This window comes from Eleutherodactylus coqui, unplaced genomic scaffold (genome assembly GCF_035609145.1).
Source record: "Eleutherodactylus coqui strain aEleCoq1 unplaced genomic scaffold, aEleCoq1.hap1 HAP1_SCAFFOLD_33, whole genome shotgun sequence".
Classification (NCBI taxonomy): domain Eukaryota; kingdom Metazoa; phylum Chordata; class Amphibia; order Anura; family Eleutherodactylidae; genus Eleutherodactylus; species Eleutherodactylus coqui.
This window is the reverse complement of record NW_027102239.1, coordinates 197603-212892: the sequence shown is the minus strand read 5'-3', so window position 1 is coordinate 212892 and position 15290 is coordinate 197603. Positions and strand designations below refer to the sequence as shown.

The 15290-nt window shown below is 47.4% G+C and overlaps 1 protein-coding gene across 1 annotated transcript in view; it reads right to left on the bottom strand.

Moving 5' to 3' along the window:
* DISP2 (dispatched RND transporter family member 2) overlaps positions 1-15057 on the bottom strand; it is a 99495-nt gene extending 84438 nt beyond the window's left edge. Inside the window, exons 1-3 of the mRNA XM_066588831.1 lie at positions 14988-15057; positions 12319-12759; positions 3889-3918 (exon numbers count right to left, since the gene is read on the bottom strand). Of these exons, the coding sequence (XP_066444928.1) occupies positions 3889-3918; positions 12319-12752 (464 nt within the window). The 5' untranslated portion in view covers positions 12753-12759; positions 14988-15057. The remainder of the gene's footprint in view (positions 1-3888; positions 3919-12318; positions 12760-14987) is intronic.
* Between the last annotated feature and the right edge of the window lie 233 nt (positions 15058-15290).

Sequence of the window (15290 nt, the reverse complement as noted above, 5' to 3'; positions counted from 1 at the left end):
TTACTCGGCCGCACACTCAAGGGGGGTCACAGTAATGCCTCCACAACATTGCCACAGTTTCATGGCCGCCCCGGTCACCAGATTTATCACCAATAGAACATGTATGGGACCATCTGGGACGCAAACTTTGACAGCCTACAACTTTGCATGATCTAAATTCTTAGTTACAGCACATATGGACTGATATACCGTAGGATACCATACAGAATCTGTATGCCTCCATGCCCATCCATATCATATCTTGGACCCAAGGTAGAGGTGCCCCAAGATGGTACTAGAGCCTCTCTTCAAGTGTTCAGTTTTCCTAAATAAATTACCTTTTTGCTTTAATATGGTGGTAATCACTTACTTACAATCACACTTGGAAAGTTTTATTCAATTCTGACAACTCCTCCTAGGTGCTTGATTTTTTTCATTAATGAGTAGATATTTATACTTATATATACACTAAGCAATCACTGCATTAGGAATACTTACTCAATAATGGGTTGGCCCACCTTTTTGGGTGATCATGGCTTTCAGACGTCACGGAACAGACTCCATAAGGTGGCTTACATTCTCCATACTTAAAGCGACCTTCCATGTCTGGAGAAATGAAGATGGCCACACTAGCTTCTCTGACTACCTGATACACAATGTACATTAGTATTAGAGATGAGCGAGCATACTCGCTAAGGACAATTGCTCGATCGAGCATTGTCCTCGAGCAGAGAAGGTTCGGGTGCCGGCGCGGGTGACAGGTGAGTTGCGGCAGTGAGCAGGAGGGAGCGGGGGGGAGAGAGGGAGAGAGAGATCTCCCCTCCATTCCTCCCCGCTCCCTGTCCGCCGCTGGCAGCCGAACTTTTTCTCTCGAGCGGGCAGGTACTCGCTAAGGGCAATGCTCGCTCGAGCAATTGCCCTTAGCGAGTATGCTCGCTCATCACTAATTAGTATGCATCATTAGTCTAAGGGTGGATTCAGACAAGCGTGTTTATGTGCGCACAATTGTGTGCACAAAGCCACTCATCTATTAGAACCATTGGTTCCCTATGGTGTGTTCACATGTCCATGTTTTACAGGCGTGCAAACACGCCCACCTGTAAAAGATAGGACATGTGTGCACCATAGGTCCATGGTGCATGTAAATATTCCCCGCGGGCAGTCCCCTTATCACTGAACACTGTGACAGTACAGTCAAAGTGTTTCGTGACAAGGGGACTCCCCGCGAGGAGTACAGAATCCCCTGCTACCGCTGTGACAGCTGTGGCAGAGGACCACAATGTTCTCCCATGGCTTTCAATGGACTGGCGTTTCTGCAATCCCATTGAAAGCAATGGGCTGCCGGCAAGCCCTGCAGGGATTTTTGGGGAAGGGCTTTAAATATAAGCCTAGATACCTAGAATGTGTTAAAAATTTTTAAAAAATGTACTCACCTCTCCTCTACTGCCGGGGCTCAGGCGCGTCCAGCCTGTTTTCTCCCTGCTCTGCTCTGAATCTGTTTCAGCAGGCGGGGATTTAAAATCCCCGCCTGCTGAAAGGGCTGTATCTGATTGGCTGAGCGCTCAGCCAATCACAGGCAGCACTTAGCCATTTATTGAATGACAGCTGAGTGCTTCCTGTGATTGGTCACAGCACTCACCCAATCACAGGCAGCGCTTGGCAATTCATTGAATTAATAATTTTAAATTGTGTTCCTCTAACCATTCCCTAGTGAAAAGATGGTCTGCTAACAGGTACCTGTATTATTCACTACTTCAGGATTGTGGTATAATGACCAAGAGTTATAAGCCATGCCAGGAAAATGCTCCCAGACCATGACACCAGCCTGTTGAACCCACAATGGTGAACCCAACGGATACGACTTCAGGCTGTTTACACTAGATGCAGACCCGGACATCTGTATGGTTCAACAGGAAACAGGACTTGTCTCTGCAGACATGTGTCCTTTTTGCCATGTGTCCAAGGTCCATTGATGTCTTTAGTGGGTCAATGCGAGGTGTCATTGGCATTGACACAGAATAATCAAGGACACCCTTGTCGGTATTAAACTATTGAACCCCAGTCGATGCAAGATATGCCACATGGTCATTGTGGAAATTTATCCATCTTCCCAGCTGTTGTTGAGATACCTGATATCCCTGATGCACCTGATGCTTGACTCTAGCATAAACCACACATGGCCTGTCGCTGTGCAATCTTCTGTCCGCTGCCTGTCCATGATTTAAACACTCTTGGTAGACTCTTGATACCATTGTCCAGCCAACAAGTGTGACTGTTTCAGAAATCCTGGCACCACATTGCTGGGCACCACAAATCTGCCTGCAGTCAAACTCACCCAAGTTACCACGTTTATCCATGACTCCAAATATTTCCTTTTCCTGTGCAGAGGAGAGCAGGCATTGACCATCACGTGGCCATCGTATTACTGAACACGTGCCATCTGTTTCTAATGCAGTGATCGTTCAGTGTATATGTATGTGTGTGTGTGATTACTTGCTGCAACAGACTATCATACCTAAATACAGCAAAAACTATTGAAAGGGCAAGAAGAAGCTCTGTGCCATGGTTCATTTAATGCCTTGAGAACACTTAAGGATGAAACTTGATTATATTCAGATTAAGCAGTCACTAACCTGACTGGTGCATCGTGATAACTTGTTTTACAACATTGTAGTTAAGTTTTCCTAATACATTATATGTCAAGTTGACATTTACTACATCTGTAATAGCATGACTTGGCATCATCGCTGATCAAAATATTCTGGAATTGTTAAACTGAACGGTGTCTGCGTTAGGAAACCCATTTTCAATTACTCTGCTAGTGAATTTTAAAATAACAGATCGGGTCCCCCATTCAGGCACTCAAATATTAGTTAAAGTGGAGAATAGTTACAAAGATCGATTCGTCTGCCATTCTGGAGGACCAGACACATCTGTGCATTATATCGACAACCCATTAATTCCAATGGGACCTGCGTAATGCTTTATTTTCCTTGAGGTGGTGCTGTATAGAATAGAACACTTTCTGCTGGGTTGCCTCATAAATTACAGCTGGTTGTTGAGAGTCCTAGAATTGGGATTAGTTTATCAAGGGACTTGTTTTACAAAAAGGATTATTATCCAAAGCAGTCAATCCCTTTAATGCCTTTCAGAAAGCACAGGTTGCAATGAACAGTTGATTGAAATCCTATTATGTATGTAGAGCTCTTATTCAGTCCTATGTGTCTACATGTTAACAGACTTAAAAAGTGTCTGATTCTATAGAGTAACTCTCTTATATTTGTCCATCTGTTCCAACCAACCGATGCATTTAAAGAATACCTGCACCTTCATTTCTGAGCGCTTTTGCTATTGGCAGCTGAAGACAGCCCTATATAGCACTCTATGTAGTTGCCTTAAGCTTCAGGAAGCAGCCAAAAATGGCCGCCAAAGCAACAGCGCTCCAAATTAAAAGTGTAGGTACTCTTTAAAAAAGAACTAGTAGACCAATCAAAGAAAGTATTACCGTAAGTATATTGGTATGTACATATATACATTAGCCTTTCACTAGCCATCCTAAGGGGCATCAGGAGTTGGGGGGAGTGCTTTGTTTATGAATACACTAGACTGAGTCTGCTGTATTCTTTCAGTGCTCCAATTAAACAAATGGCACAACATTTTTGTGTCGTTTTGGATACAAGTAGTATGGACCTGTAGCTGTAATGTGCGGCCATTACCTAGGGCAGCATATGAAGTTGACAGATTTGCTTTAAGACCATAGAATGTAAGAATATGCCTTTCATATTTGTTTCATGCTGGGACACCTGCTATAAAATTCTAGTGCGTTGGAAGTAATAGATGCATCTCACAGCGAAACTCATGCAGATTCTTGATTTAGTGCAGCATTATAGATGCATATTTCATACATACCTTTTTGGCATCCTGAGTGTTTTATCATGTCTTTAAAATAATAAAACATAAGAATTAGTATGGGTAATTCCTGTTGTAATAAAGATACAGAATATACATCTTTCAGTTAATAAAATACTATAAAAGAGGCAATCCAAAACACAGTGAAAATCCAAATCATATTGCAAGTCTAATACATCTACGTAATCAATAGAGATGAGCGAACGTACTCGTCCGAGCTTGATGCTCGGGCGAATATTAGCGTGTTCGGGATGCTCGTTACTCGTAACGAGTACCACGCGATGTTCGGGTTACTTTCAGTTTCCTCTCTGAGACGTTAGCGTGCTTTTCTGGCCAATTGAAAGACAGGGAAGGCATTACAACTTCCCCCTGTGATGTTCCAGCCCTATACCACCCCCCTGCTGTGAGTGGCTGGGGAGATCAGATGTCACCCGAGTATAAAAGTCGGCCCCTCCCGCGGCTCGCCTCAGATGCCTTGTGAGATAGCTGAGGGACAGTGCTGCTGTAGGGAGAGCGTTAGGAGTTAGTGTAGGCTTCAAGAACCCCAACGGTCCTTCTTAGGGCCACATCTAACAGTGTGCAGTACTGTGGAGGCTGCCTTTTGCAGTGGTGCACATTTTTTTTTTTTTGTATATCGGCCGTGCAGAGCATTGCGCCCTGCAGTAATTATACAGGGACAGAAGTGGTGGTTAGGCAGGGAGAGTGTTAGGAGTTAGTGTAGGCTTCAAGAACCCCAACGGTCCTTCTTAGGGCCACATCTAACTGTGTGCAGTACTGTGGAGGCTGCCTTTTGCAGTGGTGCACATTTTTTTTTTTTTCCAAATCGGCCGTGCAGAGCATTGCGCCCTGCAGTAATACTACAGGGACAGAATTGTGTAGGCAGGGCCAGAAGACATATTTTATTGATTGAATATACGCAGTGGGCCTTTCCTTGAAAAAAAAGGGAAAAATTTCTATTTGGCCTGCAGGCTTGCGCCAATTTATTTCCTGCCTGGGAAATCACCGCTCTGCTGTAGTTAATAACTCTGCAACACTGCAGTTCTGTGACACATTTGCAGGGCCACCACAACACATTTATTATTGATTGAATATACGCAGTGGGCCTTTCCTTGAAAAAAACGGGAAAAATTTCTATTTGGCCTGCCTCTGACAGTCCTCAGCGTTCTGGGTACGTGTGTGCTGGGTGGAGAACGTAAACAAAAATCATACGCAGCCAGCTAAGTTTAACAGCAGGCTTGCGCCAATTTATTTTCTGCCTGGGAAATCACCGCTCTGCTGTAGTTAATAACTCTGCAACACTGCAGTTCTGTGACACATTTGCAGGGCAACCACAACACATTTATTATTGATTGAATATACGCAGTGGGCCTTTCCTTGAAAAAAAAGGGAAAAATTTCTATTTGGCCTGCAGGCTTGCGCCAATTTATTTCCTGCCTGGGAAATCACCGCTCTGCTGTAGTTAATAACTCTGCAACACTGCAGTTCTGTGACACATTTGCAGGGCCACCACAACACATTTATTATTGATTGAATATACGCAGTGGGCCTTTCCTTGAAAAAAAAGGGAAAAATTTCTATTTGGCCTGCCTCTGACAGTCCTCAGCGTTCTGGGTACGTGTGTGCTGGGTGGAGAACGTAAACAAAAATCATACGCAGCCAGCTAAGTTTAACAGCAGGCTTGCGCCAATTTATTTTCTGCCTAGGAAATCACCGCTCTGCTGTAGTTAATAACTCTGCAACACTGCAGTTCTGTGACACATTTTCAGGGCCACCACAACACATTTATTATTGATTGAATATACGCAGTGGGCCTTTCCTTGAAAAAAAAGGGAAAAATTTCTATTTGGCCTGCCTCTGACAGTCCTCAGCGTTCTGGGTACGTGTGTGCTGGGTGGAGAACGTAAACAAAAATCATACGCAGCTAGCTAAGTTTAACAGCAGGCTTGCGCCAATTTATTTCCTGGCTGGGAAATCAAATCACTGGTAATACAGCATGCTGAGGGGTAGGGGTAGGCCTAGAGGACGTGGACGCGGCCGAGGACGCGGAGGGCCAAGTGAGGGTGTGGGCACAGGCCGAACTCCTGATCCAGGTGTATCGCAGCCGACTGCTGCGCGATTAGGAGAGAGGCACGTTTCTGGCGTCCCCACATTCATCGCACAATTAATGGGTCCACGCGGGAGACCTTTATTAGAAAATGAGCAGTGTGAGCAGGTCCTGTCGTGGATGGCAGAAAGTGCTTCGAGCAACCTATCGTCCACCCACTGTTCTGCGCCGTCCACTGCTGCAAATCCAAATCCTCTGGCTGCTGCTCCTCCTTCCTCCCAGCCTCCTCACTCCACTACAATGACACATGCTCAGGAGCGGGAAGACTCCCAGGAACTGTTCTCGGGCCCCTGCTCAGATTGGGCAGCAGTGGTTCCTCTCCCACCAGAGGAGTTTATCGTCACTGATGCCCAACCATTGGAAAGTTCCCGGGGTCCGGGGGATGAGGCTGGGGACTTCCGGCAACTATCTCAAGACCTTTCAGTGGGTGAGGAGGACGATGACGATGAGACACAGTTGTCTATCGGTGAGGTAGTAGTAAGGGCAGTAAGTCCGAGGGAGGAGCGCACAGAGGATTCTGAGGAAGAGCAGCAGGACGATGAGGTGACTGACCCCACCTGGTTTGCAACGCCTACTCAGGACAGGTCTTCAGAGGGGGAGACAAGGGCAGCAGCAGGGCAGGTTGCAAGAGGCAGTGCGGTGGCCAGGGGTAGAGGCAGGGCCAGACCGAATAATCCACCAACTGTTTCCCAAAGCGCACCCTCGCGCCATGCCACCCTGCAGAGGCCAAGGTGCTCTAAGGTCTGGCAGTTTTTCACAGAGACGCCTGACGACCGACGAACAGTGGTGTGCAACCTTTGTCGCGCCAAGATCAGCCGGGTAGCCACCACCAGCATGCGCAGACATATGATGGCCAAGCACCCCACAAGGTGGGACGAAGGCCGTTCACCGCCTCCGGTTTGCACCCCTGCCTCTCCCCCTGTGCCCCAACCTGCCACTGAGATCCAATCCCGCTCTGAGGACACAGGCACTACCGTCTCCTGGCCTGCACCCACACCCTCACCTCCGCTGTCCTCGGCCCCATCCAGCAATGTCTCGCACCGCACCGTCCAGCCGTCGCTAGCGCAAGTGTTTGAGCGCAAGCGCAAGTACGCCGCCACGCACCCGCACGCTCAAGCGTTAACTGTCCACATAGCCAAATTTATCAGCCTTGAGATGCTGCCGTATAGGGTTGTGGAAACGGAGTCCTTCAAAAGTATGATGGCGGCGGCGGCCCCGCGCTACTCAGTTCCCAGTCGCCACTACTTTTCCCGATGTGCCGTCCCAGCCCTGCATGACCACGTCTCCCGCAACATTGTACGCGCCCTCACCAACGCGGTTACTGCCAAGGTCCACTTAACAACGGACACGTGGACAAGCACAGGCGGGCAGGGCCACTACATCTCCCTGACGGCACATTGGGTGAATTTAGTGGAGGCTGGGACAGAGTCAGAACCTGGGACCGCTCACGTCCTACCCACCCTCAGAATTGCGGGCCCCAGCTCGGTGGTGGTATCTGCGGCAGTGTATGCTTCCTCCACTAAAGCACCCTCCTCCTCCTTCTCCTCCAACGCAACCTCTGTCTCGCAATCAAGATGTGTCAGCAGCAGCAGCACGTCGCCAGAAGTCGGTGTCGCGCGGCGTGGCAGCACAGCGGTGGGCAAGCGTCAGCAGGCTGTGCTGAAACTACTCAGCTTAGGAGATAAGAGGCACACGGCCCACGAACTGCTGCAGGGTCTGACAGAGCAGACCGACCGCTGGCTTGCGCCGCTGAGCCTCCAACCGGGCATGGTCGTGTGTGACAACGGCCGTAACCTGGTGGCGGCTCTGCAGCTCGGCAGCCTCACGCACGTGCCATGCCTGTCCCACGTCTTTAATTTGGTGGTTCAGCGCTTTCTGAAAAGCTACCCACGCTTGTCAGACCTGCTCGTAAAGGTGCGCCGGCTCTGCGCACATTTACGCAAGTCCCACACGGACGCTGCCACCCTGCGGACCCTGCAACATCGGTTTAATCTGCCAGTGCACCGACTGCTGTGCGACGTGCCCACACGGTGGAACTCTACGCTCCACATGTTGGCCAGGCTCTATGAGCAGCGTAGAGCTATAGTGGAATACCAACTCCAACATGGGCGGCGCAGTGGGAGTCAGCCTCCTCAATTATTTTCAGAAGAGTGGGCCTGGTTGGCAGACATCTGCCAGGTCCTTCGAATCTTTGAGCAGTCTACCCAGGTGGTGAGCGGCGATGCTGCAATCATTAGCGTCACCATTCCTCTGCTATGCATCTTGAGAAGTTCCCTGCAAAGCATAAAGGCAGACTCTTTGCGCTCGGAAACAGAGCCGGGGGAAGACAGTATGTCGCTGGATAGTCAGAGCACCCTCCTGTCTATATCTCAGCGCGTTCAGGAGGAGGAGGAGGAGCATGAGGAGGATGAGGAGGAGGGGGAAGAGACAGCTTGGCCCACTGCTGACGGTACCCATGCTGCTTGCCTGTCATCCTTTCAGCGTGTATGGCCTGAGGAGGAGGAGGAGGAGGAGGAGGAGGATCCTGAAAGTGATCTTCCTAGTGAAGACAGCCATGTGTTGCGTACAGGTACCCTGGCACACATGGCTGACTTCATGTTAGGATGCCTTTCTCGTGACCCTCGCGTTACACGCATTCTGGCCATTACGGATTACTGGGTGTACACACTGCTCGACCCACAGTATAAGGAGAACCTTTCCACTCTCATTCCCGAAGAGGAAAGGGGTTCGAGAGTGTTGCTATACCACAGGACCCTGGCAGACAAGCTGATGGTAAAATTCCCATCCGACAGCGCTAGTGGCAGAAGGCGCAGTTCCGAGGGCCAGGTAGCAGGGGAGGTGCGGAGATCGAGCAGCATGTACAGCACAGGCAGTGCAACAGTCTTTAAGGCCCTGGACAGCTTTATGGCTCCCCAGCAAGACTGTGTCACTGCTCCCCCGTCAAGGCTATACGTAGGCTGCACCCGCGGATGGAAGCATCGTTCTCTCTCACCATCCAAAACGGGGACATTTCTGCTTCATCAATCTGTGTATAATATTCCTCCTCCTCCTTCTGCTCCTCCTCCTGAAACCTCACGTAATCACGCCGAACGGGCAATTTTTCTTAGGGCCACAAGGCTCACTCATATAATTTTTCTAAACAATTTTTATACGTTTCAATGCTCTTAAAAGCGTTGAAACTTTAAAGGGGTTGTCCCGCGGCAGCAAGTGGGTCTATACACTTCTGTATGGCCATATTAATGCACTTTGTAATGTACTTTGTGCATTAATTATGAGCCATACAGAAGTTATCAAAAGTTTTATACCTACCTGCTCCGTTGCTGGCGTCCTCGTCTCCATGGTGCCGACTAATTTTCGGCCTCCGATGGCCAAATTAGCCGCGCTTGCGCAGTACGGGTCTTCTGCTCTCTTCAATGCAGCCGCTCGTGCAGAATGCCGGCTCCGTGTAGCTCCGCCCCGTCACGTGCCGATTCCAGCCAATCAGGAGGCTGGAATCGGCAATGGACCGCACAGAAGAGCTGCGGTCCACGGAGGGAGCAGACCCCGGCGGCCATCTTCAGCAGGTGAGTATGAAGACGCCGGACCGCCGGGATTCAGGTAAGCACTCTCTGGTTTGTTTTTTTAACCCCTGCATCGGGGTTGTCTCGCGCCGAACGGGGGGGGGGGGGGGGGGGTAAAAAAAAAACAAAAAACGTTTCGGCGCGGGACAACCCCTTCAACTTGAACCAATTTTTCATTCAAATGGGCTGCCTCCAGGCCTAGTTACCACTTAAGCCACATTAACCAAAGCGATTAATGGGTTTCACCTGCCATCTCGGTTGGGCATGGCCAATTTTTTCTGAGGTACATTAGTACTGTTGGTACACCAATTTTTTTGGGCCCTCACCTACAGCGTAATCATAGTAATTTCTATGTTCTTCGCCTGCACTCATGGTACAGAAAGGTGTGTGGGGTTGGCCTACACTTTAGCTACATAAATGTAACTGGGGCCTTGTCTATACTGCAGCTACTGAAATGTGAAAGAGACTGTTATCTCCCTAAACTGCTGCAATGGGAATGTTACTGGGGCCTGTCTTGAGTGCTACTATTACTGAAATGGAGCTAAGACTGCGCTCCCCCTATACTGCTGCTAGTGATATGTTAGTGGGGCCTGTCCCTAATGCTACCGCTGAAATGTTAATAATTCTGGGCTCTGCCTATACCGCTGCTAATGGTATGTCACTGGGGTGTGGAAACAGAGGCTTCACAAAGACATGATGGCGGCGAGGCCATTTCCCACCAACGCTGTTACTGTTAAGGTGCATATAACCACGGACACGTGTAGAGGACACATAGTGCCTCCAAAACATCCCCCTCCTCCTCCAACAATGAAAACATTCTTGGCAAATACCTTTGCATTGGTCCGTCTGGTGGCAGTCCAAGAATTTCACCTTTAACGACACAACAAGAGAGCACCACCACCATCCCCCCACCACGGCCCACTTAATCCTGGCCACATTCCGAAAACCAACTACATAAAACCGCGCTACCAGGTCCGCAGTCACCACCACATTACCACCAACCAATTTAATGGGATATATTTATGTACCGCCGGTGGGTTCCAGGGAGCCACCCATGCTGTGGGTCCACAGGGAATTATAAATGCATCTGTTTCCACTTCTAAGGAACCCCAGTCTGACTGGGTCATGCAGTGTGGGCCGAAGCCCACCTGCATTAAGCACGACATTACTACCTCAGCTGTGTTGGGCAATGCAATGGGATATTTTTATGTACCGCCGGTGGGTTCCAGGGAGCCACCCATGCTGTGGGTCCACAGGGAATTATAAATGCATCTGTTTCCACTTCTAAAGAACCCCAGTCAGACTGGGGCATGCAGTGTGGGCCGAAGCCCACCTGCATTAAGCACGACATTACTACCTCAGCTGTGTTGGGCAATGCAATGGGATATATTTATGTACCGCCGGTGGCTTCCTGGCACCCACCCATGCTGTGGGTCCACAGGGAATTATAAATGCATCTGTTTCCACTTCTAAAGAACCCCAGTCTGACTGGGGCATGCAGTGTGGGCCGAAGCCCACCTGCATTAAGCACGACATTACTACCTCAGCTGTGTAGGGCAATGCAATGGGATATTTTTATGTACTGCCGGTGGGTTCCAGGGAGCCACCCATGCTGTGGGTCCACAGGGAATTATAAATGCATCTGTTTCCACTTCTAAGGAACCCCAGTCTGACTGGAGCATGCAGTGTGGGCCGAAGCCCACCTGCATTAAGCACGACATTACTACCTCAGCTGTGTTGGGCAATGCAATGGGATATTTTTATGTACCGCCGGTGGGTTCCAGGGAGCCACCCATGCTGTCGGTCCACAGGGACTTCACAATAGGGAGTTGTACCTGCCTGTGTCTATGAATTAAAAAGCACGGTCTGACTGGGGCATGCAGACACCTTGACAGAATGAATAGTGTGTGGCACATAGGTTCCCCATTGCTATGCCCACGTGTGCAGCTCCTGATGGCGGTGGCACAGGATTATATTTCTGATTGCTTCTGTACAGCATTGTGGGCTATCGCCCCGCCCCTTTTAAAGAGGGTCGCTGCCTAGCCGTGCCAACCCTCTGCAGTGTGTGCCTGCGGTTCCTCCTCATGGCCGACGCACTTATAAATAGACATGAGGGTGGTGTGGCATGAGGGTAGCTTAAGGCTGCGCAGGGACACTTTGGTGTGCGCTGTGGACACTGGGTCGTGCGGGGGGGTTGGGCAGCATGTAACCCAGGAGAAGTGGCAGCGGAGTGTCATGCAGGCAGTGATTGTGCTTTGTTGGAGGTAGTGTGGTGCTTAGCTAAGGTATGCATTGCTAATGAGGGCTTTTCAGAAGTAAAAGTTGTTGGGAGGGGGGGGGGGCCCACTCTTGCCGGTATTGTGGCTTAATAGTGGGACCTGTGAACTTGAGATGCAGCCCAACATGTAGCCCCTCGCCTGCCCTATCCGTTGCTGTGTCGTTCCCATCACTTTCTTGAATTGCCCAGATTTTCACACATGAAAACCTTAGCGAGCATCGGCGAAATACAAAAATGCTCGGGTCGCCCATTGACTTCAATGGGGTTCGTTACTCAGAACGAACCCCCGAGCATCGCGATAATTTCGTCCCGAGTAACGAGCACCCGAGCATTTTGGTGCTCGCTCATCTCTAGTAATCAACTCAAAACCAAAAAGCAAAACGTACACTAGTAGTATAAGTGGGCCCATGGTAGGTGCATGGCCTGCTACAGATTTTGTTTCGGAGCCCAAGAGCCTCAAGTTACTCCTTTGTTTGAAATCTATTTACCTTACAGTTACTACATGATGTTGCATTGGCTGCGTTGCCCTCCGATCATTTGTCCACTGTTTCCAGATACAGTCAGTGTTGTGCTGTGAGACATCTGAGGAAGTGTTGACACCGGAATCGTGAGAGCGAAATGTTTTCCTATCTTCATGTCCTGGCAGTTGTGGTACAGTATAACTTAGTTTGCGTTCCTGATGATTGCAGTGGCAGCACTTTTGATGCTGATGTGCATCACATCCACCAGGTGACAACTGCCCATTGGATCTATTCATTGAAGGTTGGTGGTAATTACTAGATGTAGACAGACGGTCTCTGGTGCAGTTGGGTGACCCTTTCAGGAAGCAATGATGGACCTCCTTCAGATCTGTAGTATTTGGTGTTACGTGACCCAGTACTATTTTCTCATTTCCAATGTGTCCAAACTTTTCCTCATCCATATGAATTCTATGAAGTGAGACCATACACAAAATTACCAGAGAGGTACTTTCATATTTCAGCTGCTGTCAAAACCAAACATGAAATGGTGCATACACAATTTAGAAACTGTTGACTATTCAGTAAAGGTGGCTATACACACTGAGTAAGGCTAGGTTACATGGTGATTTTGGTTGTGACACATGTCACGCGTCCAAAGATTGTAGTAAAGCCTTGCAAAATAATTAAAGTGAATGTGGTTGCGATGCGGCTTGCAAGTTGTCATGATCATAAAATCACAAGAAGTCCAAAGAGTTTGGACTATTTGCTACACTGCTTTGAATAGCGAGGCATTGGGCTCCACTCCTACCAGCGGCCCGCCACCTTAAGCCTGTCATGCATATATGCATTCTTTCATCCTATTTAATGTACCATATAATGTACTGAAAAAATTCTAAGTGGAATAAAATGGATAAAAAAACGAAATTCCTCCATCTTTGGGTGGGTCTTGTTTAAATCTCTACTTTTATCTGCCGGTAAGAGAATAGAACTAAAAACTGTCAGAAGAGCAGGAACAACACTCCAGGTTAAAACATGTAGGACGTGACCAAAGGTGTGGAAAACTTCTCCGTTTATTCAGTAAAATATGTACATACATGGTTATGGCGAGATCTATCTTGTTCATTCACAATTCAAGCCAAGGGAGCGCTGCTCTGGGACAAGCCGTTTCATGTTTCTGCACTGCTTTAATTATCATCTCTATTAATTGAAGTACTCACTGTAATTAAACATTCCTAAAGCCTTCGCCAACGTGAAATGAATGTTTCTCTGCAGGATGGAGCAGTGGTTTAACTGCTAATCCACTGACTTCCTGGCTTTAGTGATGAGCTAGCTCCGCGCTCGGGAATTACATCTGCCTGTTAATGAACTGAAGGAAAGGGATTTTTAAGGGAAATAAACAATCCCAAAACTGTAATCTCTTCCTTCTGGTCTGTCCGTAATCAGCAGTGCAGATATTGTTGCTGTTCTGTAAGACAGCAAGGGGCCGTGATTTTTTTAAATCTTTAACCCGTTAATAGCCTTTAAACCAGCACATACATTTTTTTAAGGCGATGGCTTAGCTAACTACTGACAGCCAGGCTCTTGCTCTAACAAACAGATGGGGAGAAACCTCAAATCCAGGCAGTTTTAACTCTTAAATGCCACAATCAATGGCAGCATGTAAGCAGATGACAGAGGCAGGGGTCTCCTACTGTCACCCTTGGCATACGGCAAAACAATCACATAATACCAATGGGTTCCCATGGCAGCCAGATGTCTTACAAAGGCCTCCATGTCTGACATGTAACTCAGCCTAATAGGCCCCTCCTCTGGCAGAGTCTAACAGACTGCTGTCGTTGGCTTTCTAGAATGCAATACATAAGTAATGCAGTGTATTATTCTAGCAATTTATTTTTAGACTAAAAAAATAGTGTAAAAAATTCAATATAGTTTAATTTAAAGGAAAAACAATCCAGTTTAAAAACAAATATGCATTTTTAACCTAAGAAAAACATTTTAAATGGATGAAATACATTTTTTTTCAAGTAACACATAATAGGTATTAGCGCATTCATAACAACCCACATAATGACAATGTTTTGCTATTAATCTTACGTCGTGAACGTTATAAAAATAGTTTTAACGGGTAATGCCGAAATTGTTATTTTGCTTTTGTTTGCCTCCTAAAAAATGCAATAGAAAGCAAGCCAAAAGTTACATATACCTCAAACTGGTGCCATTAAAAACTACAACTCTTCCTGTAGAAAACAAGCCCTCATGGAAAATTACCGGAAAATTTAAACTGTTCTGGGTCTTAGAATGTGATAATGCGGAGTCAGTTGCTTTTCTTTAAAAATGTGTTTTTATTGTTCAAAAGTAGTAACAAATAAAAACAATCTATGTAAGCTTGGTATCGCAGTAATCATGCTGATCCACATAAGAAAATTATCATGTCATTTTCACTTAATCGTAAACGCTTTTTTGGGGGGGGGGGGGGGGGGGGTAACTACAAAACCCCAAAACACTGGCAGAATTTCTGGATGTGTTTTTCAACCCACACCGCATCCCCTCAAGAAATTTAATAAAAGTTCAACAACACATTATATATACCCCAGAGTGGTGCCATTAAAATACACCGCTCGCCCCATGAAAAACAAGTTAGATTTTGACAGCACTACCCACATTACAGTCCCCTCGTATAGGCAGTTGTGCCATACCTAACAGATCAAGCCCTGCTGCCATATAGAAATGCTCTGTAATACCAAATGTTGTTTCTCCCCAGCTTTGTCCTAAGCAACGATTCTTCTAACATCCTGCATGAGATATTAAATCCTTACAAGCACATTTAAAGTGCCTGGCAACTGCTCCCCAGCTTGGCTCATTTTACCGAGATGTGCTTGAAAACTGTAATTAAGATCTGATTCTTCCTCTGTGCACAGATAAAAATAACTCACATGTGAGGGAAGATGTTTAGACCTTATTTAAATATTTAATTACCAGTGTTACAAGTTTAGTATTGG